The sequence below is a fragment of the Lissotriton helveticus genome, chromosome 3_1 (assembly GCF_964261635.1).
Source record: "Lissotriton helveticus chromosome 3_1, aLisHel1.1, whole genome shotgun sequence".
Taxonomy (NCBI): Eukaryota; Metazoa; Chordata; class Amphibia; order Caudata; family Salamandridae; genus Lissotriton; species Lissotriton helveticus.
The window spans coordinates 157718521-157743423 of NC_136061.1; the positions used below are offsets into that span (position 1 = coordinate 157718521).

General features: G+C 46.1%; 1 protein-coding gene across 5 annotated transcripts in view; it reads right to left on the minus strand.

The window, feature by feature from the left end:
- Window positions 1-24903, minus strand: part of EIF4H (eukaryotic translation initiation factor 4H) — a 178306-nt gene that overhangs the window by 76016 nt on the left and 77387 nt on the right. For 2 of the 5 annotated variants that reach the window (XM_078679442.1, XM_078679441.1), the window contains exons 3-6: window positions 13788-13852; window positions 13588-13684; window positions 11295-11348; window positions 10584-10637 (exon numbers count right to left, since the gene is read on the minus strand). In XM_078679442.1, the coding sequence (XP_078535568.1) occupies window positions 10584-10637; window positions 11295-11348; window positions 13588-13684; window positions 13788-13852 (270 nt within the window). The remainder of the gene's footprint in view (window positions 1-10583; window positions 10638-11294; window positions 11349-13587; window positions 13685-13787; window positions 13853-24903) is intronic. The other 3 variants (XM_078679444.1, XM_078679443.1, XM_078679445.1) reach the window with 2 other exon arrangements.

Genomic DNA, 24903 nt, shown 5'->3' on the forward strand with positions numbered 1-24903 from the left:
AACAGCTGACCGACTTTGTGGGAAAGGAGGTGCTTTTACATCCAGCACAGTCTGGGTTCCGCTCGTCACATAGCACTGAAACAGTGCTGGTTGAAGTGGCAGAGGCCATACGGGACTGTCTGGAGGCAGGCGGGAGGGCGGCGCTTATTTTGCTCGATCTCTCGGCCGCGTTGGATACGGTCCCGCATCCATTGCTTCGGTCTCATCTAGCCAGGATTGGGCTGACAGACACTGTGTGGGAATGGCTCCGCTCCTTTATGGAAGGTCGGTTCGAGCAGATCTGGATTCCACCCTTTTCCTCCTCCCCTCAGGTGGTTTCAACGGGTGTCCCGCAGGGGTCTGCCCTTAGCCCACTCTTATTTGACATCTAGGACTCCTTTGATATATTTAGCAGAGGAGTTGGGGGCTACAGTGATGGCGTATGCGGACGACACCCAGTTGCTCTTCACCTGGGATAAAGGGGCGGGCTTCGTATCTCAGGCCCAACATTGCTTAGCCTCAGTTTTTAAGTGGATGGGGGATGCACAGCTCAAATGCAATAAAGGGAAATCGGAGATTCTGTTATTTGGCACTTTTCCTTCGAAATTCAGCTTTGGCCTCCAGACTACCCATGTCGACCTCCACAGGGAAACAGGTAATAAATCTTGGGGTCTGGTTTAATAAAGCGCTTTCCTTTGCAGCACACATTAAGAAGCTGGCCGGTGGCTGCTTCGGCCTGCTTAAATGGTTTAGAAGTTTTTTTCGTCTTCTGCCAGCTGCGACGAGAAATAATTGTGTGTGCAGATTATGGCTCAGCTAGATTATGCCAATGCCCTCTTCGCTTGCATCCCCAGCTACCAGTTGAAGAAGTTACAGGTGGTGCAGAACACCGCAGCCAGATTGTTGGCGCGTCTGTCTGTCAGCCAGGGACAGTGTCCATAACCAGCTGCGTCTATATCACTGGCTGCCTTTAGCTCATGAGTAGCCGTGAGCGTAATAAACTAATTTAACATATCACAAAGAGGCCAGGAAGGCCAGATCTTTACCAAATGTCCCAGCGACAAAGCACATCCTTATACTCATCCATGTCAGCGTAATTTCCAGGAGTGTAATCTCCTGGTTACCTAAAAACAAGTAGTAAAAGTTTAAATATGCATCAACTTTCTCTGAACGAACGACCAGCAACAGCTGAGTTTGGGACCACTGCCTGGTCAGATTCAGCAGCAGAACTACTCCTCTGAAAGGATTATGCATTCCTCAAGGTCAGGTTCAATCAAAACATTGCAAATGTTATTCCAGGAGGACTCTTTAGCACTCTTAAAGATGGCTTATACCTGCTGAGAACACAGAATGATATGAAGTCCGTAGCACGCTGCAAGGCTCAGTTACCAAGACTTAACAGTTAGCAAAGTCTCAATCACATTTCTACTTTATCTTCCTATACGCAACAAAGACATTCTGGCACAAAACCCTACCGCCTACTGACTAGTACTACAAGATCACATAAAAACAGAAGATGCCGAACCAAGCCTCGGCAGATAATTACTACCGTTATCATTAAAAATATGATAAGCAATAGCAGAGCAGCCCTGGCTGGATGTAATGCCACCGTGATTTGAAAGCAGTCTGCTTCTAGGACCTTCTGGGAAAAGATCCAGCACTATTTCCTAGGTAGGAGTTAAAAATCCAGGGACGTCGGAATGTCTACGGTGAACCAAAAACCTTGTTCTCTAGTTAACTGAATTCCCACAGTTTAGGCACAAGCCCTCACCTCATACCAGTCCGACACATGACCTTCACATCTACTTTTCATGTGTTCAGCAACACCCTTAAAGTATACTTTATTAGATGGATAAAAGTAGTGTTAAAGCAATATAATAATTTACAACAAGGGGTGGTGATGGACAGTCTCTGAATTAAGCAGAGTACTCTCACCCAGTCAAGAGATCAGGGCTAGATCCAACACCGTTTTTTAGCTCATTGCACCATCCCAGTTTCAGAACCTGGCTGTATGCAAATTAGTCTGTCCCTGGCCCAGTGCATCATGGGAACAGGGCAGACCAGACTACAAAAGCCAATTCTTACACTGGGAAGGAAACAAGCTTCCGGGGACCGGTTTCTGGCATTTCAGCCGTCTTCGGCCCGGCTTGCTTGAATCCTGATGGTGCAATGAGCAAGGGACTCACATATGAGTATACCCTTCCACGCTTAGGGTGGACAAAATTATTTACAACAAGGGGTGGTGATGGACAGAGTCTCTGAATTAAGCAGAGTACTCTCACCCAGTCAAGAGATCAGGGCTAGATCCAACACCGTTTTTTAGCTCATTGCACCATCCCAGTTTCAGAACCTGGCTGTATGCAAATGAGTCTGTCCCTGGCCCAGTGCATCATGGGAACAGGGCAGACCAGACTACAAAAGCCAATTCTTACACTGGGAAGGAAACAAGCTTCCGGGGACCGGTTTCTGGCATTTCAGCCGTCTTCGGCCCGGCTTGATTGAATCCTGATGGTGCAATGAGCAAGGGACTCACATCTGAGTATACCCTTCCACGCTTAGGGTGGACAAAATTATTTACAACAAGGGGTGGTGATGGACAGAGTCTCTGAATTAAGCAACATAATAGTCAGAATATCCAAAATGCCATGTTAGACCCACAATTTGACCGTCATTTGATTAGACCATAGCAAAAACACTAAAAAGAATAGTTTCTTACCTGTCGGTGTAGTTTTGCAGCTTGAAGATCTTTCTGGATTCACTATGCTGCGCATATTCCGCAATCTGGTGGTTGGGTCCGGAATCGTAGTCTTTTTTTTTTTTTGTCGTAGCCCAGGTGGGTGTCGACGTCCCACCATTTGGTGTACCTTCGGTGACGTTGGCGTGCTTCCGGCGGAAGCTACCACCCTTGGGCGCCATCTTCGGATTCTTTTTTCTGTCTTTCTTTTTTGTCTTTGTAGTCAATCCATGGCTATGTTTGTTAATCGTTCTTTCAACGTTATTCTTTCCACGTATCTTGTAATCGTTACAACTTGCTTTCTTTTCTATGTGTTTCCACCCTCTTCTCCAGCCTCATCTTTCTGGCGGAGGCGGGCGGGTTCGCTAGTGAATCCAGAAAGATCTTCAAGCTGCAAAACTACACCGACAGGTAAGAAACTATTCGTTTTGCAGCGTGAATCTTTCTGGATTCACTATGCTGTGCATAGATTTTGTAGCGGTTTTCATTACTTTTGTGGCGGTTGGGTGGAAGATGAGCGTTGGTTGTTGAAAATATGTTGAAGCACTTTTTGTCCTACTTGTGGTGCTTTGTTCATCTGTACATCCACGCAATAGTGCTTAGTGAAAGTGTGCACTGAAGCCCATGTTGCCGCCAGGCATATGTCCTGAATTGGTGTGTTGGCCAGAAAGGCAATTGTTGCTCCTTTCTTTCTGGTGGAGTGGGCCTGTGCCCCTCCTGTTAGCTCCTGGCCAGCTTGTTTGTGGCAAAATTGAATTGTCTGTGCGATCCATCGAGCTATGGTATTTTTAGTCACTGGTTTGCCCATGTAACTGTTTGCGAAGGACACGAAGAACTGTTTTGTTTTCCTGTGTTCCTTCGTTCTTTCAATGTAGTGCATCACAGCCCTTCTTGCGTCTAGGGTGTGGAGCGACCTCTCAGCGCTTGTGGTGGGTTTTGGAAGAAGCTAGGGATCTTAATACTCCGATTCATGTGGAACCTTGACACCACCTTTGGCATGAAGTGTGGGTCAGTTCTCATCACGACCCCGTCACTGTATCTGGATGTAGGGTTCCTGCAGTGTGAGTGCCTGCAGTTCGCGCACCCTTCGTAGCGAGGTGATTGCTACCAGAAAGGCCGTCTTCATTGTTAACATTTGCAGTGATGCTTTGTGGATGGGTTCGAAAGGTGCTTTCATGAGCTCAGTCAGTACCACATTTAAGTTCCAGGCCGGTGGCGGCATTCTCTTTGGCGGCGCTATTTTTTTAGCTCCTTCCAGGAATCTTTTTACGACTTGGGATGTGAAGAAGCTTCTCCCTGTTTCTCCTCTTGTGTATGCCACAATCGCTGCCAGGTGCACCCTCAGCGAGGATGAGCTTAGCTTAGCCTTAACTCGGTGCGTGAGGTACCTTAGCACCGTGGATTCCTTGGTCAGTTTCCCTTGGAGCGGTTTCTTGCAACACCATTGAGTGAATCTTTTCCTTTTTTCCCCATAGCACTTGCGTGTGCTGGGCCTCCTTGTCTCTAGCAGCACCCGCAGGGTGCTCTCTGGTAGTTTTAGGTGTGCTAATTCTAAGCCCTCAGGAGCCAGGCTGAGAGGTTGAGGCTCTCTGGCTCTGGGTGTAGAATTTCTCCGTTTTCCATGGAGAGTAGGTCTCTTCTTTTTGAGAACTTGTGGGGGGGGGCCCCTGCGCCATCTCCATTATCTGAGAATACCAGGTCTGTCTGGCCCATTGTGGTGCCACAAGGACGAGCGTCATGTTGCTCTTCATGCATTTGTTGAGAACCCTGGGGATCAGTGGTATCGGGGGGAAAAGCGTAGGCAAATGTTTTTGACCAGCTTATCCATAGGGCATTCCCCTTGGACAGTGCCTCTGGTTGCCTGGATGCAAAGTATTGGCATTTTGCATTCCAGTGTGTTGCAAATAGGTCCATTGTTGGGGTGCCCCATTTCCTGAATAGTCTCTGTTTCCTGACTGTTGAGTTCCCACTCGTGGGACGCTGAAGTCTGCCTGCTGAGCCAATCCGCTTCTACATTGTCCTTCCCTGGCAGGTATGGCTAGCAGGTCTATTTTTAGTGGTATAGCCCATTTCCAGATCTCCTGTGCCAAGTTTGACAGAGGGAACGATTGAGTTCCCCCCTGTTTGTTTATGTAAAACATCGTTATGGTGTTGTCTGTTTGTATTAGCACCTTCTGGTTGTACAGGTGTTTCTGAAAAGCCTTGAGGGCTAGCAACACAGTTTTCAGTTCCAGGTAGTTGATGTGCCTGACTGCATCTGTAGGGCTCCACAGACCCCTCACTCTGAGACTGTTCATGTGTGCGCCCCACCCCTTCTGGGATGAGTCTGTGGTAATGGTCACTGTTGGGTCCGGTGGTGTTAGAGGTTTCCCTTCTGTTATTCTCTCCTTGGTCCACCACCTTATCTCTTCCTGCACCCTGTGCGTTACAACCACTAGATCCTCCCAACTTCCTGTAGCTTTTGACCATTGTTGTTGCAGCCACTCTTGGAGTGGTCTCATTTGTAGGCGTACATTGGGGACCAGGTGTATGCATGATGCCATCATCCCCAAGATCTTGCTCACAGTCCTCACTGTCAGAGCTCGCCCCTTCTGGTAGGGACGTTTCTCCCTCAGTAGGCTGAGCGTTCTCTTTTCGCTCGGTAAGACTCTGCATTGAACGGTGTCGATCTGGGCTCCCAGGAAGATCTTCACTTGCTCTGGTTCCATCGAGCATTTGCCCCAGTGTATGGAGAAACCCAGGCTTGCTAGCGTTCTTGTCACCTGTTCTGCATGCTCTTTGCATGTCCTGTAAGACCTTGCCTTTACCAGCCAGTTGTCGAGGTAGGAGGTACACGTGTATCCCCTTTCTTCTTAGGTGTGCGGCCACTGCCGCGAGGCATTTGGTGAACACCCTTGGTGCGGACTTTAGGCCGAAAGCCAGGGTCGTGAATTGGTAGTGATCCTGGTTTACTGTGAACCTTAGCATATGCTTGTGCTGCCTGTTCATGGGGATGTGCAGGTACGCATCTTTGAGGTCTATGGTGGACAAGAAGTCTCCGGCTTTTATCTGTGGGATGACCTCTTGTAGGGACGTCATTTTGAATTTTTGAGTTTTGACGTATTTGTTTAGGAACCGTAGGTCCAGGATGGGTCTTAGACTTTCGTCCACTTTTGGTACCAGGAAGTAGGTGAGTACACTCCCTTGTTCCGTTCTTTGAAAGGAACTCGTTCGATGGCCGCTTTGAGGAGGAGTTCTTGGGCTTCCTCTTGCAGTAGTTGCAGCTCTCTTCCAGAGTGCTGTCTTTTCTTTGGTTTTCTGTTTGGTGGCCTCTTTTCCAACTCTATGCAGTATCCGAACTGCATAATATTGAGTATTCACTGGTCTGTTATTTTTCTCCACTCCTGGAGAAAAAATCTCAATCTTCCTCCTACCGGCGTTACATGTTCCTTTGTGTCTTGTCCGTGTAGCCCTCTCCTCTTTGTTTTTCCGTGCTCCTCTCCCGGAGGGTTTGGGTGGTGGAGCACCTTCTCTCGTGTGAAGTCACTTAGAGGGGGGGGTTGTTCACCGCCTCTCCTTCTCTAGCCCCGTCCATTTCCTCTTGACCGAAAGGACTTTCTCCTGCTTTGGTAGTTCCAGCTTTGCCTCTGCTGGCCCTGGTGGCCTTGGTTGTCACTCTGTTGCCCCTGGTGGAAACTCTGGTGAGAATCTCCTCGCTGACTTTCACCTCTGCCGTTCGGCCTCCGTGTAGGAGTGCCCCTTCTCATCCCTCTGAACTGCAGGGCCCCCATGGACCTTGCCGTCTCGTTGTCCTTCAGTTGGGTGAGCTTATCATCAACTGGGACTCCGAACAGTGTTTCACCGTTGAAGGGTGTGTTCAGGATGTTGTTCTGAACCTCAGCCTTCAATCCTGAGATCCTGAGCCAGGCTTGCCTTCTTTCTGTGATGCCTATGGCCATCAGTCTGCTGGATGTTTCTGCCCCATCCAAGGCGGCCTTCAGGCACGAATTGGCGATGCTGTTCCCCTCTTCCACAAGGTGTGATGCCCTCTCACGGTATTGTTCCGGGAGGTGCTTGAGCAATTGGCCCATCTCATCCCAGTGCTGGTATTGATGCCTATTCAGGAGGGCGTTGGAATTCGCCATCCGCCAGTGCGTTGCGGCGTTCCTCTCAATCTTCCTGCCAGTTAGATCCATCCTCCTGCTTTCTTAGTCAGGTGGGGGTCCAGACGTCGTTGGGGCGTTTGCCCTTTTCCTGGCCGTTGCAGCGATTATAGAATCTGCTGTGACGGATCCCTTGATGTAAGCTGGGTCTTGGGAGGAGAATTTGTATTTCTTCTCTGTCCTCGGCATTACAGATCTGCATGTAGCCGGGTCCTTGAAGGCCTCCTTCCCCTGGTCTGTGATACTCTTGAGCATGGGCAGGAACTGGCTTCTCGTCTTTATGGGGAGCAATGTCTAAAGCAGGAAGTCTGCTTTCGGCTTCTCCTCTACCAGCTTAACTCCATAAGCTGCTGCCGCCTTTCTTACCACCTCATTGTATGCCCCAATGTCATCCGGTGGCGAAGGCCTCGAGGGGTATGTTTCCACCGCCTCCTCTGGGTTTTCGGCCTCGATGTACTGCCATTCCTGGTCTTGGACCGTCGAGGAACCTGAGCCGTAGCTTGACTGCTGTTCCCCGTAATCCCCTACTGTGTAGTAGAGGTCTTCCTCCTCTTCGTGCTCCGAAGGTTCCGGAGTTTTCGCCGGCTCTTCGACGTCGAACTCCTCGAGCTCCTGTACCTCAGCGACGGTCGGTGCCGGCTTCGAGGGGATCTTGTAACTTTTCATCTTTTCATCGAAGTCCTTCTTTCTCTGAAGGATGTTCTCCATTTCGGCCTCGAGCCTTCTTGTCCTTCTCTGCATTTCTGCGGCCTGTTCGCCGTCGAGCGTTTCGGCCGCTCTTTTCGGCGGCGTCGAAGCTTTCGTCTGCTCTTTTTCTTTCGACGTCGAAGTCCCTTTTTCTGGGGCTTGCTTCGATGACCTTTGCTTTTCGCTGGTCTTCAGCCTCTGGGAGTCCTTCTCGGAGGATCCGCTGGGCTCTTTTTCGGAGGATGCAGCTTCGGTCGTCGATTTGTTCGGCGCCGGTGCTCCTTTCGAGGCTCTGTGCTCAGACTTTCGAGAGTCTGCCTCGGGTTTTCGAGGCCCTGTGGGAGTTTTCGGGGTCGTAGACTCTCCTACCTTATCAGGCGTTTTCTTATCGGTCTCAGCGACCGTGAAGTCATCTGGGCCTTCGGCGATGTTGTTGTCCTCGTCGTCGGTGGAGAGGCCAAGTTCATAAAGCGTCGGGGCTTGGCCCTTGCCCTGCATCGTGTGGTGAGCAGTCCTCTGTCTCTCGAACTCGAAGTGTCTTCGGCTTGAAGACGGAGCAGGCGTTGCAGTCTCTGCTCTCGTGGTCGATTGGCAGGTAGAGGTTGCAGACTGGGTGCTGGTCCTTCTGTGCGAACTTGTGGTGGCAGTTCTTGCAGAATTTAAAAGGCGTCTTGTACATCCCTGCGCTCAGGGGGCCCCCTGTGTGCGCATTCCTCCAAGGACGTCGAAGATTTCGAAGTTCGCTCCTTTCTTCGTCGTCTCTTTTCTAAAGGTCCTCTTCTCTAGATGTTCAGGTCTTCACCGTTGAAGATTTGCTGTATTTTCTCCTTTCCTCCTCCAAAACTTCTGGAGCTTCACGCGACGATCCAGACCCAACGGCGGAAAAAAGAATCTGAAGATGGCGCCCAAGGGTGGTAGCTTCCGCCGGAAGCACGCCGACGTCACCGAAGGTACACCAAATGGTGGGACGTCGACGCCCACCTGGGCTACGACAAAAAAAAAAAGAGAAAAAAAAAAAAAGACTACGATTCCGGACCCAACCACCAGATTGCGGAATATGCACAGCATAGTGAATCCAGAAAGATTCACGCTGCAAAACTAATCTTTACAGGCGATATGAAGAGTCATAAAGGAATGTAAATACAGCACTACAAAATGGGCAATATTTCTCAGCTGAATCCACTGGGAGACCAAAGCTATTGAAATGGTCTTGCACAAACCAGAATGCTGATCTAGTCAAAGTAAACTACATATGGCCTTCTGTTTCTGCAGATAGCCATCAATAAAATACTTTTCTACAGCTCCAACAGGACTTGCAAATGTTAATGGACAAACTGGCTTAAGCCCATACGACACATTCTGAACAAAATGGCTCCAAAATATGAATAGTACCATAGACCACCACCAAAATCTTTTAAATAAATTGAAGTAAATCCACCCTGATCCTGAAATCAGCAGAAGCTGCACCCATCCAATCTCTGAAGTGCACACTACAGAAACAAGTGCATAAAGAAAACTTCACTTATATGGGGAAGGGCGGTGTCTAGGTCCGGAGTTGTTTGAGTGACATGAAAAAGGATAACTCCTTGAAAGATGCAATAGGTCTTGAATTGCAGGAAACCGATTTTCTAATCCCAACATTTAGAAAAATGAGGGCATTTCCAAATCATTTGAAGCGGTTACTCACGCAATTGCCTCTAAAACTCAAAATGTGCCAGTTGACGCCCCCCCACAACTGATTTTATAAATCGAATTGATGGAATAAGCAATTAATGAGGACATTAAGAAGTTGCATAGTTGCTAGATATTTTTAGTTTCTCACAAACTGATAATAAGCCAACAAAATCCGGTTTCGGAAACGTTACGTGCAACTGTAAACAATCCCTCCCCCAGTCCCTCTATCCAACGAAATTTCTGAAATGACTAGACTAAGACGAAAAAGAAGCTCCTACAAAACTGGATCATTAGAAATGCAAGATGAGGAGAGTGTTTTTGAAGCAAATCTTTATAGTTAGGAAGTATTATGCTCCACTGCATGATGTATCCTTGAAGTCGGCCTGAAAAGAGAAGCAAAACTGCAGCAAATCTAACCTTTTAAGGCATTAGTACATGATTTTACCCTATTTGGCAAGGCAGGCAGATGTCCAGTCCAATTCTCACCCACCAATGATGCCTTCGGGTAATTGCTGCGCTTTATAAATTACATATCAAATCAAACCAATTGATAACAGGTTGATTTTTTTTTCAAACTAATACAAATTACTTAAACCACAGACTGTAGATACGCAACAGTGTTGAATAGTTCTTCCGACTTAGACATAGTGAAGTACAAGCGCCATTTGATTAGGTTTTCAAAGCGTCACTGCACATTTTAAAACTGCTCCTTTACGAAAGGCCTTATTTTTTGAGTTTCAGGTTTTCAGCATCTCTTGGCTTTAACCAGAGCTTTCAGTCTTCATTTCAAACATTTTAAATCATGAACAATACACATCATTATACCCAGACTGGAATAGAGCAAGATAGACTGAGGAAAAAAAGAAAAGGTGTTTCTTTGGAGGATGGAGAAATCAGTGTAAATTAGTGAACCAAAGAACAGGGACAGTATACATGGTATTATTTGTTGGAGTGGTACCATGGATGGTGATAATTCTCCATTAGAAACCCTGTTGTGATTTCATAACAGTATACATGGTGCCAGTGAGACTAACAATTTTAGTTTGGTTAATTTAAACGTTTAGGCTGCACAATTATGTAAAAGAATTACATCTAATGTGTAAATTAGATCATTAAGCTGGTGTTTGAGTGCATGAAAGGAACTAATACTCTTGATAACCAGGTGTATATTCGTGAATGAATTAGAAAGCCAAAACCTTAGGCCAAAGTCAAAAATTATTAGTGGTTAGGAATGGTGTAGTTACAGTGGATTGTGAGGCTGTGGAAGAAAATCCCATTCAAATAGTAGCCAACCGTGAGCATGCAAGCAAAGTTTGAAATTGTATATATTGCATGGCTCCAATCATTAAAAATGTGAATAATGTTACCGGCGCTGAAGTCGTCACTTTCACCTCCTCTAGAGCCGTAAGAACTACCGCGTTCTGAAAAACAGTAAGATTACACTTTTTGCACTTCTTATAAAACACTGAAAATGAAGTGCAAGAAATTAAGTCACTCCAAAAGGACCCGCTCCCTCCCTCGTAAATCTAAAACATCCAGTTTGCGCAATCAAGGGCATAATTGTAAAGTCCATTAATGAACATGGCACGTCAACCCTTTCACAACTGAAAAAGGCATAACATTTACCCCAGTTAAACAGTGCATCCCTCTGCTTCGCAGAGGCAATCTGGTAATTTAGCATTCTATGCACACAAAAAAAACACGTTTGCTTAACTTAAAAATAATTACAATTGTTACAAGCAACAGTAGATAGGTTTACTTTGTTAATTGAGCCCACCAGACAAAAATACTCCTGGACATCTAAAAATACTCTAAAGATCAGAGAGAGACTAATTCTATAGAAGAGAGAAGACAGTGGTAAAGACAACATTGGAGATTTACATGAAAATATACAGATAACGCACTACAGGAAGGACACAAAGAATACCATTGCCAAAAAGCCTTGGTAAATGGCATAGTAGTTTTAGAGTTCATGAATAAAGAAAGGAGTTAGGATTTGTGAAAGATTGACTGTTGCATGCAGAAGTGTGGAATTTTCTACAGAAGAGCTCCAAGAAAAACAAAACAGATTATGTTACCACCGCCGAAGTCATCTCTTCCACCTCCTCTAGAGTCGTAACTACCACCTCGCCCTGAAAAAAACAGCAAGATTAAACTTTGGCAAGTCTTGCTGAAATATTAGATAGTCAAAATGAAGTGCAAGGACGTATCTCAAACATGATCCATACCGGCTCACCAAACCTGCAAAAATGCAGCTTTACATTTGTAATTCTACTGCATGGCGAAATTAAAGAAAAGAATGGGAGGAATCATTTTCTTGACATTTACATTAGCCAGGGTCAATACCAATGCTTTGAGCACTAGGTGAGATATCGGAGTGCAGGAAAAGCATGAGGCACTACAAATGCCTGTTAGTGCTCACATACTGATACCTGCAGAGCCACCTGATTTCATGAAAGTGCGCTACGATTTTTCACAAATATTCTAGCCATAGAACCAAGGTATTTGAACTAAGTGAACTATGTACATGTTTGGGCTAGGTGACGCATTGGTAAGTTACAAAAAATGATATCGGACTCCAGTACATATGAAATCTTTGGGAATCAGGTTATGGGGTTGCAAATCTCAGCACGAGTAGGAACAAGCTTAATTGCGTTGAGATTTAAGAACCAATATTGAATTGTGTGGGCATAAGTGGGTTCCAAGTTTTTTAACCTTTACACGTCAGTCAGTAAAATGTGCCGCACAGGAGCAAGAGCTATATGAATTACTGACTGCGTTTGATAATATGTGCCACACTTCAAGTACACAACACAAGAAACCCCTTTTCCCAATCTGCAAAATTCTTTTTTGGTAACAGTGAATCCCCATAGAAGCATACTGTGTTCACACCTATTTGAAAGGAAATCCATTACCTTTCATGACTTTTTTTTTTTACATCTGTGGGAGATAAATAGGTGTTGGGAGACACTAAAACGTGGAATCACTTTCTAGTTAATACCAGGCCCCAGAGAGGACCCCTGGGAACACCAATCCTACTTAATTTTGATTCTACCGTGTATTTAGAAAAATTCAGATGCAAGCCAAAAGAAATATAATAGAAAACTAATATGAATTTTGTTTTTAAAACACGTGCAATGCAAATGCTCGGTGTTTAGTTATGCCCTCCTTTCTGACAACATCTAAGAGTAGAAGGTTTCCAGCACTACAAAACAGTCAGATTTTATTCTAGAAAAGTGAAAATGCTTCCACTTTGCATGGCTTAAAATAAATGCCCTTTAATAACTTGGTAGCTGTTAAGCACAGTCTAAAGGCTCAGTGTAAGATGACCCTTACTAAACGACCCAACCTGATGAACAGAAATTCATTAAATATAAAAACTGGCGATTAGTTCAGTCCAAAGCTGTTAACTCCCACGCCTTTGCAGAACAAAGCATTTATAAACTTAGTCAAATAGAACATTTGGTGCGCGTTACTTAAGCAGCTACCTCTTTTACAAAACCCACCTAAAACCCATTTTCGCCAAAAACAAAATGCAACTAAGCCCCCTAGAGAAACAATCTACTACACAAGAGCACTTTTTCCTCACACTGAGCGTAATATTGGTTTTACTACATTTCACAATAGTTATACAAAATGTGCTCTGCCTCGTGCTAGACAACCTTTTTTGGGCAATAAAAATTGTTTAGTTCCATTTCAGGTTGAGGAAAGAAAGGAACAACTACGCGGGATTTTGAACTTAGCCGTATCAATAGCAGTAACAAAGTCAGAGTACTAAACTCAACTATTAGGATTAAAGAAAAGTTGCAAACTGTGACGTGCATCACAAAAGCAACATTTGTCCACGTTTGGTCTTTTTGCTGGGCGTACACTCCCAAAGAAGGGGACAAACACTGGATCGGAGGCATCATACATTTTCACCAACAGTTATTTAGCCTCTACAGAGACTGATGAGGTTGAACAGGTCTGCTACAGTCAAAGAAGTTAGTGAAAGTTATTCCATCTTTTTCTGCAGTCGCAAGATTCCGGATCTTTAGTGTTGCCCAGCTGTCGGAGAAATCTAAAACATCCCATCTGTGAGCCATTGTTAAAAAAGCTTTTCACTGCAATCGTGAAATCTGTGGCCCAATTCTCAGTTACAAATGATTTAGGTTCTCTCAGAGCCAAAGACTAGGTAAAATGTACCAGTTAACAGAGTATCATCATAAATCATAAAAAAGCCCTCTTCACTGTTCAAGCCAGTTGCAGCTTGTGAAATTTCTCCAGGATCTCCTTTTATGTTAAAAACAGGTCAGTAAAAAAATTCACTTTTGCCAGACAATTAACGCTTTTAAAGTTTCAAAATTGGAGGGGGAAAAAATATATAGTCACCTCTGTCCTCTGTTCCGCCTTTTCTGAAACCAAAGCCACCTTTCTCTTTGTTCCTGCCCTCTGCTATGTCGACTCGGAGTGATCGGTCTGCTAACAACTAGTGAATAAAAAAAAATTACATACATAGATCAAAGCAAAACTCTTCAGTGAAAAACAAACAAAACAATGCATAGCGATGTTAGTCAAAGCGCCATACTTACGGCACCATCATATGTCAATGCTTCTTTAAGAGATTCCACATCATCAAATTCTACGTAGCAAAAACCTGTAAGAATAAGCACTCAAAATAAATTTCAGAAAGCCCAATTTTACATGTAGACAAATAATCAGTTGCTAGCATTTCCCCAGTGTCAGTCCAAATAGTATTCTGCAAGCTTAAATGCTATCTGTGCTGCTAACATTTCTAACCAAAACATTTTACATAAAGTGCTTAGAAGCTAGGTGACTTCCCAGCACCAAGCAAGGAAAACGTTAATACGAAGGTTGACAGGTGATTTACAGCTCTAACGTATCAATACTAATAAAAACTAGCACTACCTTTGCAGCAAACATTCAGACATGTTCTGCAGTCACAGGCAAGAAACCACCATTTCACTATTGTCCCAATGAAATCCTGTGATATATTTTTTTGGGGTCATCAAGTTTAAATTGGACAGAACATCCACAAAAGTACTGAGCTGGTCAACCTGTCCATGTAACAAAGGCTACGGCCAAGCATTCACAGTTCTAAACAACTGAGAACGCTGGTATGTGGGGGCCCAGACACACAAAAGGATTAATGAAATAACACCTCCCAGCATACTCACTGAAAAACAATTACTGAAAGTCACCCATACGACGCGAGGCAAGTTGATAGCAATGCATTAGATCCGGGGACCCACCACTGAATTATTCGAAGCCAAATTAACCTATTTAGATTTGAACCTCAGAGCAATATACACAAATAAATTTATTTTACAAAATGTAAAAAAAAAAAAAAAAAAATTAAAGGGAAAGATGGGGGCTCTTCGAAATTCAATAGAGACTACCTACCATCCATACGGTTTTCTGTTTAATGCATATGCACTACTCACAACATAGTTCAATCCCATATAAACTTAATTTTTAGCCTCCAATTTGAAATTACTCCACATTTATGGAAAGGTTTAAAATTTTCAATTCTGCATTCGGTTTCTTTATTTATATACATTTTATAACGTTTCACATTTAATTTTACTAGCAGTCCCTTTGACCGCAGAACACAGGTTAAGAGCTGCGTTAAATACATATTTTTCAATTAGCCTACGGAAGCAATGTAAAGGTTGAGTTACTGAGCGCTTGAGGCTTCCTTGAAGCAAAGGCTTCAAAAGTGTAGACGCTTCTGCCAGATAAGAGTGCAAACAACGGAGTGCGTTTCACAAGACTAGCCTTTGCGCTGCGTTCACACAGCGCCTGCTTCCGGCATTCGCTATTATGTAATAGCAGGAACACAAGCCATTAGCAAATTTTTCTCAAAGCATATTAAAATACAGCCTTCAGCCACTCAATACCCTCCTGGTATTAGGTGGGTTTACTGCTACAGTTTCAGAGGCCCATGGGTTACACAGGATAACGCTTGGCCCCAAGACATAAAGGAGGTGATGTCCTGGTGCAAGGCAATGGGGAATCTTTGGGTATGGGGCTGTAATCATGCAGCGTTTTGCAAGTACGTTTCATGAGGTGTGTACTGTACGAAGGAGACTAGACACAAAGTAAAAGGCATGCTCTCCCACCATTAAACAAGCCTTCCAGCAACTCGACCCCCTTGCAGATAGCCCAAAAAAAAAAAAGAACAAAAAAAAATGTGAACAGGCAGCAGGTTCTGTGCCCTGCATCCTCCGCTGTCCCCGAAAGAAATGTACATCAAAACTCAAGCGATCGCTTAACCAAAAGTCCCACAAAATCCACCTGTGGTACGGTGCTTAGCTTTCAAAGTCCTACAAGAGCTTTTATAGGCTAAACAGTGGCAGGGCATGGCCCTCATCACTGTGCGACAGGCTCCTCCAACCACAAATGTCTATGTCCTCACAAAAATGGCTACCATCAAGAAAAAGGCTTTATGGGACAGGGCCAGCAGCCAAGGAAGATGGCTGCACTCTAAAGCAGCTCCGGCAGTCCGTCCCAAGCATCCCAGTAAAATCCGTGCAATATCCTGCCAAGACTGCATATTTTGCGGCGCAAGCCTACCTGGATGAGGCCCACGCTCTGATCAGGGGTGCAAAAGCACCAGCCTGCCCAACATTGCAGCTGCGAGAGCTGGTTTAAATGACGCCGGAGGGCCGGACGAGGCAGCGACTCCGCGCCGGTGGTAGAAGTCGCCCTACAGTAGAGTACCACCTCCATCGCAGAGGGCTGTGGATTCTCGCAGTCGAAACTAAGGGGCAGAGACTCAGGGAAGTGGAACAGAGTGGAGGAGTCCCTCGGCGAGTGCTGCTCCCCCCAGCGACCAACACAGCATGCGATCCCGTGAGGCAGATCGGGACAGTGTGGGCCCTGCAGCAGTGAGATCCACGGAGGCACCCTTAAGGGAACGGGTGCTTGCGACGGGCAGGCCGTGAGGAGGGGCCCCCAGGCAAAATAGTGTGCTGCAACGGGAGACTCAAAGTTGGGGAGGATCTGCCAGATCAACAGAAAAGGCAAGTGCACGCCTAACATTGCGAGCAGAGTGCAAGGCGCTACTCTGCTGGTTAAAGTTAAAGGTTTTATGAAGCGCTCGTAGACCACACAGTTTCTTGGCGCAGAGGACGGAAGTACCGGGGGAGAACGAGGGTGCCGCCTATTCTGCGAATGCTTGTGTAAAGAGCTGAGTCTTCAAGGCCCTGCGGAAGTCCATATAGGAAGCAATAGTCCTAATGCCGAGAGGAAGAGTGTTCCAAAAGGAAGGGGCCAAAAAAGAAAAGCTCATACCACCGTGTTTTTTCCTTCTGAACCGAGGAACGCACAGGAGGAGTTTAGAGGAGGACCGCAGGTCTCGGTTGGGGATGTAAGCTTTGAGTTTAGAGATAGTATAGACAGGTGCTGTGCCGTCGCGAGCCTTAAAGATCATGCATCCCAATTTAAATAAGGAGCGTTCAGAAAGTGGAAGCCAATGTAATGTTTTTAACAGTGGGGTGACATGGTGGTGTTTGGGCAATTTGTAAACTAACCTGGCAGCCTGGTTCTGGACTAGTTGGGGACGACGGAGCTTGTATGCCGGAATACCAACATACAGAGCATTTCAGTAATCCAGACGGGATATGACCATGGCTAGTAAAATGAGTTTCAATGCTGCAATGGAAAACAAGCATTGGAAATGCAATAGGTCTCGCACCATTAGAGTTAGTACTTTTAGAATTGTTTATGGTTTTTTTTTGTAAATGTTTAGCATTTTTGTTTCCTGTAGCCAATGCTAAAGAATTACAAATAAAAAAAGCCATAAACATTTCTAAAAGCTCTAACTGAAATGGTCTGAGACCTATTGCACTGGGTGAGGGTGAGTGAGGGTGAGTGAGAGTGAGGGTGGGTGAGTGAGGGTGAGGGTGAGGTGTTGAGGGTGAGTGAGGGTGAGGGCGAGTGAGGTGTTGAGGGTGAGTGAGGGTGAGTTAGGGTGAGGGGTTGAGGGTGAGTGAGGTTGAGGGTGAGTAGTTGAGGCTGAGTGAGAGTGAGGGTGAGTGAGGGGTTGAGGGTGAAGGTTTGAGGGGTTGAGGGTGAAGGTTTGAGGGTGAGGGTGAAGGTTTGAGGGTGAGGGTGAAGGTTTGAGGGTGAGGGTGAAGGTTTGAGGGTGAGGGTGAAGGTTTGAGGGTGAGTGAGGGTGAGGGTGAGTGAGGGTGAGGGTGAGTGAGAGTGAGGGTGAGTGAGGGTGAGTGAGTGTGAGGGGTTGAGGGTGAGGGGTTGAGGGTGAGTGAGGGTGAGGCTGAGTGAGGGTGAGGGTGAGGCTGAGTGAGGGTGAGGCTGAGGTGTTGAGGGTGAGTGAGGGTGAGTGAGAGGTTGAGGGTGAAGGGTTGAGGGTGTGAGGGTGAGGGTGAGGGGTTGAGGGTGAGGGTGAGGGGTTGAGGGTGAGTAAGGGTGGAGGGTGAGGGGTGGAGGGTGAGGGGGTGAGGGTGAGGGGGTGAGAGTGAGGGGTTGAGGGTGAGGGGTTGAGGGTGAGGGTGAGAGTGAGGGGTTGAGGGTGAGTGAGGGGTTGAGGGTGAGTGAGGGGTTGAGGGTGAGTGAGGGTGAGGGGTTGAGGGTGAGTGAGGGTGAGGATGAGTGAGAGTGAGGGTGAGTGAGGGGTTGAGGGTGAGTGAGGGTGAGGGGTTGAGGGTGAGTGAGGGTGAGGGTGATCATGATGTGGCACAATCCGCCTTCGTAGAACAGAGGCTTGGCTTGGCTGTTTCCAGGCCTCGGGCGAGACATTACAAAGACACAGGTGCAATAGGGTGCGCACTTGGCAAAGGTGAGTGCGTTCTTAGGACACCACGAACTGTGAACACACAAGAAAGGCAGCAGTGTGACGGAAGACTGTTGCGCAGAGAGGGCCAGGAGCGGCCCAAGACAATAAAATTTGTAAAATAGCAGGAATGTTCAACGAGAACATTTAGAGCTGAATGCAATAATTGCAGGGGCAATGAGTAACAACTGCACGAGTGGGAAACAGTCTATAAGGGAAAGAATGAGCCGTATGGGAGTATTAGGAACTGTAGAGAAACTCATGAACTGCAGAAAGGGTGGAGCTTACAAACTACAGGGGAAGTAGAGCGCAGTAACCGGGTACATACCAGGTGTCCCCGCAGGCGGAATCCAACAGAACTAGAAATAAATGAAACATGAACTGCCAATGAAAATAGTAGGATGAGATGACCCGGAAGATCAACGAAACGGAGCACAGGTAAGGCTTAGAGATAGGGGTACAGCTGTATAGTGCTGAGAGGGGTGAGCATGAATGGCTGAGGCAAAAAAGCAGCAGGGACACGTTAAAACAGGGAAAGTACCTCTCTCGATGTGGGGTTTACTCGATACAGACGCCCGCCGAGTAAGTTATTGATGAGACACTGTGGAACATTTTCTTTTGACGTTGGTGTCTTTAGCCGGTTGGGAGTAAGTGGTACAAAAATACGAAACGATTGCATGCGACATGGCGGGGAGGGGGCGGAGCGGGGGAGAGGGTGTTAAGCAGCAGGGTACAGACGGCTGAGGGAACAGACGGCGGGCAGGGGAGGGGGCGGAGCGGGGAGGGGGTGTGAAAGCAGCAGGGGCCTGGAGTGCTGTGTGAAGTAAGTGAGTTTGACTATGAGAACGGACAGGGTTTTTTTAAGGAATAACACTACCCCCTTCCTCGCACTGGGCCCAAGTGTTGAGAGCAGAGGAAGAGCTGTGTCTTGGAGAGAGCTGTGCCCTCTCCGGTAAAACTGTGACGCACTGACTTGTGTGTGAAAATAAGCAATGGGGAGACAGTTAAAAAGGAAAATAACCATAGTAAACAGAAGAAGGTGCAGCAAAGTATCCCTAAAGCGGTAAGAGGACGCACACACAGCGTCCACTAATAAATCTGTTACCACGGAGTAACAATAAAGAGCCAGTTAGGGAAAAAGCTAACATGCCGGCAACTAGAAAGCACAAGTACTGGGTCCGTAAATTAATAAGCGCAGTAAATAAGAGCCGCTCCAGCAAAAAAAAATAACGCTTGCTGTGCAGTGAAATTATGTGCTCGTTAAAAACACGCAAAAACATGCGCTGCTATCGTAAATGAAAGAAAGCCGAGCGCTTACGAAAACGGAATAGAATATGTTTACGAACAACAGGAGAAATGCTTTGCCATCAGAGATGAAAAAAAGGCTAGCGCTTTAGAAAAAAAACCTAGTACGGGAAATGCTCTGCTATGAAAGAGAAACCAAAGCCTAAAATGCATTCGAAAACACATGCCACAAGAAATGCTCTGCTATCGGACACAAAAGTATCAGAAACAAACTAAAGCTTAAAACGAGTTAGAAAACGCATGCTACAGGAAATGCTCTGCTATCGAAGACAAAACAAACCCTAAAACGCGTTAAAAAACACATGCCACAGGAAATGCTCTATCGGGGACAGAACAAAGCCTAAAAGAAAGTCCTCCAATGATACCGTATCTGTTCCGAAAAACAATCTCCAAAAGGAGGGACTTGAAGACTGCTTGCACCAACCACAACTCGAAGGGAACTCTGGCGGTTTAAGTGACACACGGAGCGGGGGTGTGGGAGGAGTGCGGGAACAGACGGGGAGGAGAGTAGGAGGAGGAGTAGGGGAGGCACGGCCTAGCGGCCGTGCAATCAAGCATTGAGGGGGCGGGAGAGTAGGCAAGGCAGGCGGCTGGGGGCATGTGCACGCGCTTTTAAGCTCAATGCGCATGCGCATTGAGCTTAAAAGTCACGGGCACTGCAAGGAATCGCCACGATTCCTTGCAAGTTGGACAAAGAGTGGATAAGCCCCCATAGTCTCGCTTGCTCGATGCGCATGCGCATCGACAGGCGAGACCTAAAAAGCGGGAGACTATGTATGATACGGAGCTTTAGAAAACAAGATGATACCACCGCACTGATTTGGGAATGCATGGAAAGGTCACTGCTGACTAACAGCAAGGTTTTTAACGGAAGCAGAAGGAGAGGCAGGGGACCTAGAGAGGAGGGCCAAAGGAAGGAGGACCAAGGACTGGAGACCCCGCCAGTGAGCACCAACTCGGTCTTATCGGGGTTGAGCTTAAGGTGGTTAAGGTTCATCCAGTCACTGATAAAGGTCAAGATTGATCGGACATCAGTAGCAGAGGAGGGAGAAGAAGAAATATTGAAAATGAGTTGAAGGTCATCGGCGTAATTGACATGACATCTAATTTCTGGAGAGCAGCAATGAGAAGAAAGATATAAAGATTGAAAAGAAGAGGAGAGAGGGATGACCGTTGGGGGACACTGCAGATGATAGGGCACGGGACGGCAGAGAAGCCCGCCAGCTACTCTGCTGGTAGCATATAGTCCACATCCATGGGGCAACAGAGGTAGAGCCCAGAGTGCAGCTTACGAGCCGAACGCCCCGAAAAGACATTGGCACACACACTCAGACTGGCAGGCGGCTCAAAATGGCAGTGTGGGTTGCATAGCTGCTAGGTGCATTTTTTAAGGACCAGCGAGAGCGGTGCGCAATCAAGGCCCTGAACCCTCCAAGGTGCTGTATAGGTATTCAAACGCTACTTTTCCAGTACAAGAAGGGACACTTTAATTAATCCCAGAATCCCACCCTCTCCCTCCAACGATCAAAGACGTGCTGACCCGGTAGGAACATTGAGCGAGGCGTGCGTGCCCAAGTCCACACGGGGGCTGACGGAGGAACCAGACAGGCCAGCAGAGGGAGGATTTACCCCCACCCGTGTCCGGCATCGTTGAGTAAAAGACAGCCCACCAGACTCATTCAATGTAACGGCGGGAGTAAAAGGGAGGGAGGGGGAGGAGGTTGGGGGTGAGGAGCACACCCTCCAACCAAAACTGGACACATTTTCGTGGCAGAAACACTAGGGGGAAATGGACAGCCAAATGGAACCGACGCAACTCCAGTCGCAGGTGGCGGCTGAGCAGATGGACCTTACCCTGCATGATATTATGGCAGCTATTACTAACATACGTACCTTGCGGAGTCCAGAATAGACTCCGTCTCAACAGAAATATCCCTCATAAGAACAGACCTACGCAACATGGACACAAATCAAAGCAGTCGAAGAAACTGCGGTAACTCTTGTAGCAGACACTTTAGCTCTCAAAAAACAGGTACACAAACTTAAAACCGCCAGTCAGCTGCTTGGGGAGCAACTGGACGACTACAAAGGGAGATCTAGGCGGAACAGTGTTTGGATTCTAGGAGTCCCGGAGAGAGCAGAGTGACACCGGCGGACCTCTTAGTTGAAAAGTTGGTCACAGATAATCTGCACCCACGCAATCGCTCAAACTATTTCTCAATAGAGAGAGCACATCGAGTACAGGGGGGTAAACCTAAACTGGGAGCGCCACCGACCACTGCTGGCCCATGTCTTAAATTTCAGGGACAGTGACATCTTGCAGACAGCCCACACCGCCCCGCCAATCAGTCAGGTAAGACAACAACACTATCACCTTTTTTCTGGACTTTGCCCTGAAAGTACAAAAACAGATACTCCACTTTATTGACATAAAAAAAAGCTTTCAGAGAAAAAAAAGATCTGAAATATGCTATGCTGTTCCCCTCCCAAACTGAGCGTTGAGGCGGAGGGTAAAACTAGGTTCTTCATCGTTCCTGAGGATGCGTGGAACTCAGGATAGATGTGGTCGACAAAGCTGAAAATCGAAGGAGACTACGGACAAAGGTCCAGGAGCCGGGCAACCTACAAACAATCTGACCCGCAGCCCGAAGATCAAGTAAAATGGAGGCACCAAAATAAAGAAGTCCCCTTGGCGGAAGGGGGCTATGATTCAATCCTACTCAACTATCCTCAAACTACTAATGGAACACCGGACCGGATACCAGCAGATGCCCGACTGGTTGTCTGGGCTGTCCTTGCTGGATAGCTTACCACAGTGACTAGGGTTCTCCAACAGGCGGACAATGGATGATCACTAATGTATACATGCATTGTTTTAATATCAATTGCGGTTTTCTGACAGGGGATTACGGGCGGGCTTAGGGACCCACGCCCCAGCCACCAGGGAATGGGAGGGCGACAGGCACTCTGCCTGTATGGGGTGAGGGGGTATGGGTGTGCGAGAATTTCTACAGTTAAGTTGTTGCAAGTTCGATTGTATTAGTAAGAACCCATGTCCATTGGTTGTTATGCACGCAGATCAAGCAGAGCAGCATCATACCACAAGTTCACTGAATAGCTGCGGCCGTCGGAGGCCTCCAAACCCCACACACTTGCAAAAGAAGCAACCTAGGCACATCCAAAACAAGGAACTATTAACCTCCCTAGCACACAGACTGAAGCATATTACTACATTCTGGATGTCACAATAGGAACATCACTAAAAGTAATCTCCTGAAATGTAAATTGGCTGGGAGACTAGATAAAAAGGGGTAGAGTGCTCCAGTATATTAAGAGATGTCGTTCTTCTCCAGGAGACGCATCAAATAGGCATCTGGTCAGCAATACTTGCAAGGCAATAGAACGCTGGGCGTATAGACTAATTGTTCACTCTGGCTTTACTTCAGGGTCCAGAAAGACAGGCATACTCCTATGAAAGAACTTCCCCTTCACTGTACGCAACACCCACATGGACATACGGGGCCACTTCGTGGTCATGACTGGCAGCTAGGAGGGAAGAGAATTTAATATTTTATCGGTCTATGTTCCCCCAGCACCACACAGCCCGGCACTCTTAGACTGGAGTAAAATATTAGACCTACCCGAGGGCGACCTGATAATTGGAGGGGACTTCAATATGACACTGATCACACAGACCGCTACCCCCCCTCGGACTCTGGACTCCCCCACTGCCCAAAAAAACACACCTAGCAGATTTCATGGTCGCTTTTGGGCTGGTAGATATATGGCGCAGGCTGCACCCACTTGCACTCCGGTACACATTTCACTCAGGGGCTCATAACAGTCTTTCCCGAATAGATCATATAATCATACCAGCTGACCAACAGCAACATTTTTACAGAGGTGCGGCATGTGGCACGAGTCATTTCAGACCATTCCCCCATCTGGCCACAATTCAAGCTAGGAATACCTACTACGCAAAACAAGCTTTTGCAATGCAATAGGTCTCACAGTTGTTAGAGTTTGAGCCATTGGCATTGTAAATCTCACTGCCTTTTATTTAAGTTTTTAAAACTTAAATAGGCAGTCAATTACAATGCCAATAGATTAAACTCTCGCAAATACGAGACATTGCAAATAACTGCCTTTTATTTATGTTTTCGTTTGTAAAACATAAATAAAAGGCAGTCGTTTACAATGCCAATAGCTTAAACTCGCGCAAATGCGAGACCTATTGCATAGCAAATGCTTGTTTGTTGTTCTTTTTAAGTTACGTATGCTTGCAATAAAAATAAAAGATTTTTTTTTAAATCACACCAGTTTCCAGACCGATTGGCGTTGCCACTGCTTGATTTAAAATGTAATTGATCTTCAAATCACCATGAATTTTAAGAACATTGTTTGAAATGTAAAAGGAGAAAAGAATATTTAACTAAATAATGGAAACATAATACATAACATGAAGATATCAAGCGCTAACGGAACTGCCTGATCTCCCAAGGAAAAAAAAATGACAGCATGTATAATTTAATATTTTTAATTTGCCAGCTGTTTCCTTCGTCTTCTTAAATTGTTGTGGCTTTATAAGTAAAATATCTGCATTAGACAGTGCTTATCAGTTTTCATTCCTTCCAAAATACACAGTGTATAAATTTAGACTACAAAGAATATGGCAATTGACCTTCAAAAGCAGGTTTATGGAGATAAAATGTACCGCGCTAGTGATATGGCTATTTCTCTATAACTAGATGAAAGAAGCATTGGCGGCCAAGCTACTATATCTTGACTTTGAGACTTCTTGGATTGTGCATGGTTTTGGCCATGCTGTGCAGCATGGCAAAAAAAGAAATACAAAATAGCCTATGATGCAACTGCAACGTTGTTTTGTAGGCATGTGCATCACACACGCATGGTTCTATAAATTATGCCGGCACCTTTTGTCTTATTTAGCACTCAAAGTTGGATAGGTAAATAAAAAAATGCTGGTTTTAAACGTGAGAGATTCTTTAAGAGTTAGAGCTGAAGGCGAATCAAAGGTCTGGTGAATGTCTGACTGAGGGGCTACACTCCAGAGAAACCTCGCATTATTTCTGTCACACACGTCCCCTGGATGGACTACAGTAAGAAGCTCAGCTTTGTGAGAGGCCCTACCTCATTGCTGTGTTGGTAAAATGCGCTGTTGGCCCCAAGGTTTATGATGGGCTTCTTTTAATGAGGAAATAACCCTCAACCGTTGCCAAAGGGGAAATAAATGATTTTATTGCACATAATATATTTCCCTATATTTGGTTCCAAAAGCACACTGGCAAGTTCTGTAGAATTAATATTACACCGACAAAGTTCTGTAGAATCAATATTACACCGACAAAGCACGTATAACCGCAACACAGATGTACACACATCAGGTACACATCTCCTTGTAAAATCGGAACGTGTATATGGGCTATTAAATCTCAACAGATGGCTTCAGAGCACCCAATCTATATTACACAATAGGATCAGCACGCAACATAGACGCACAAAGTAGAATTACCTTGCAAACCTAAGAATACATAAAATATACGACTGTTCATTGGCATGAAACC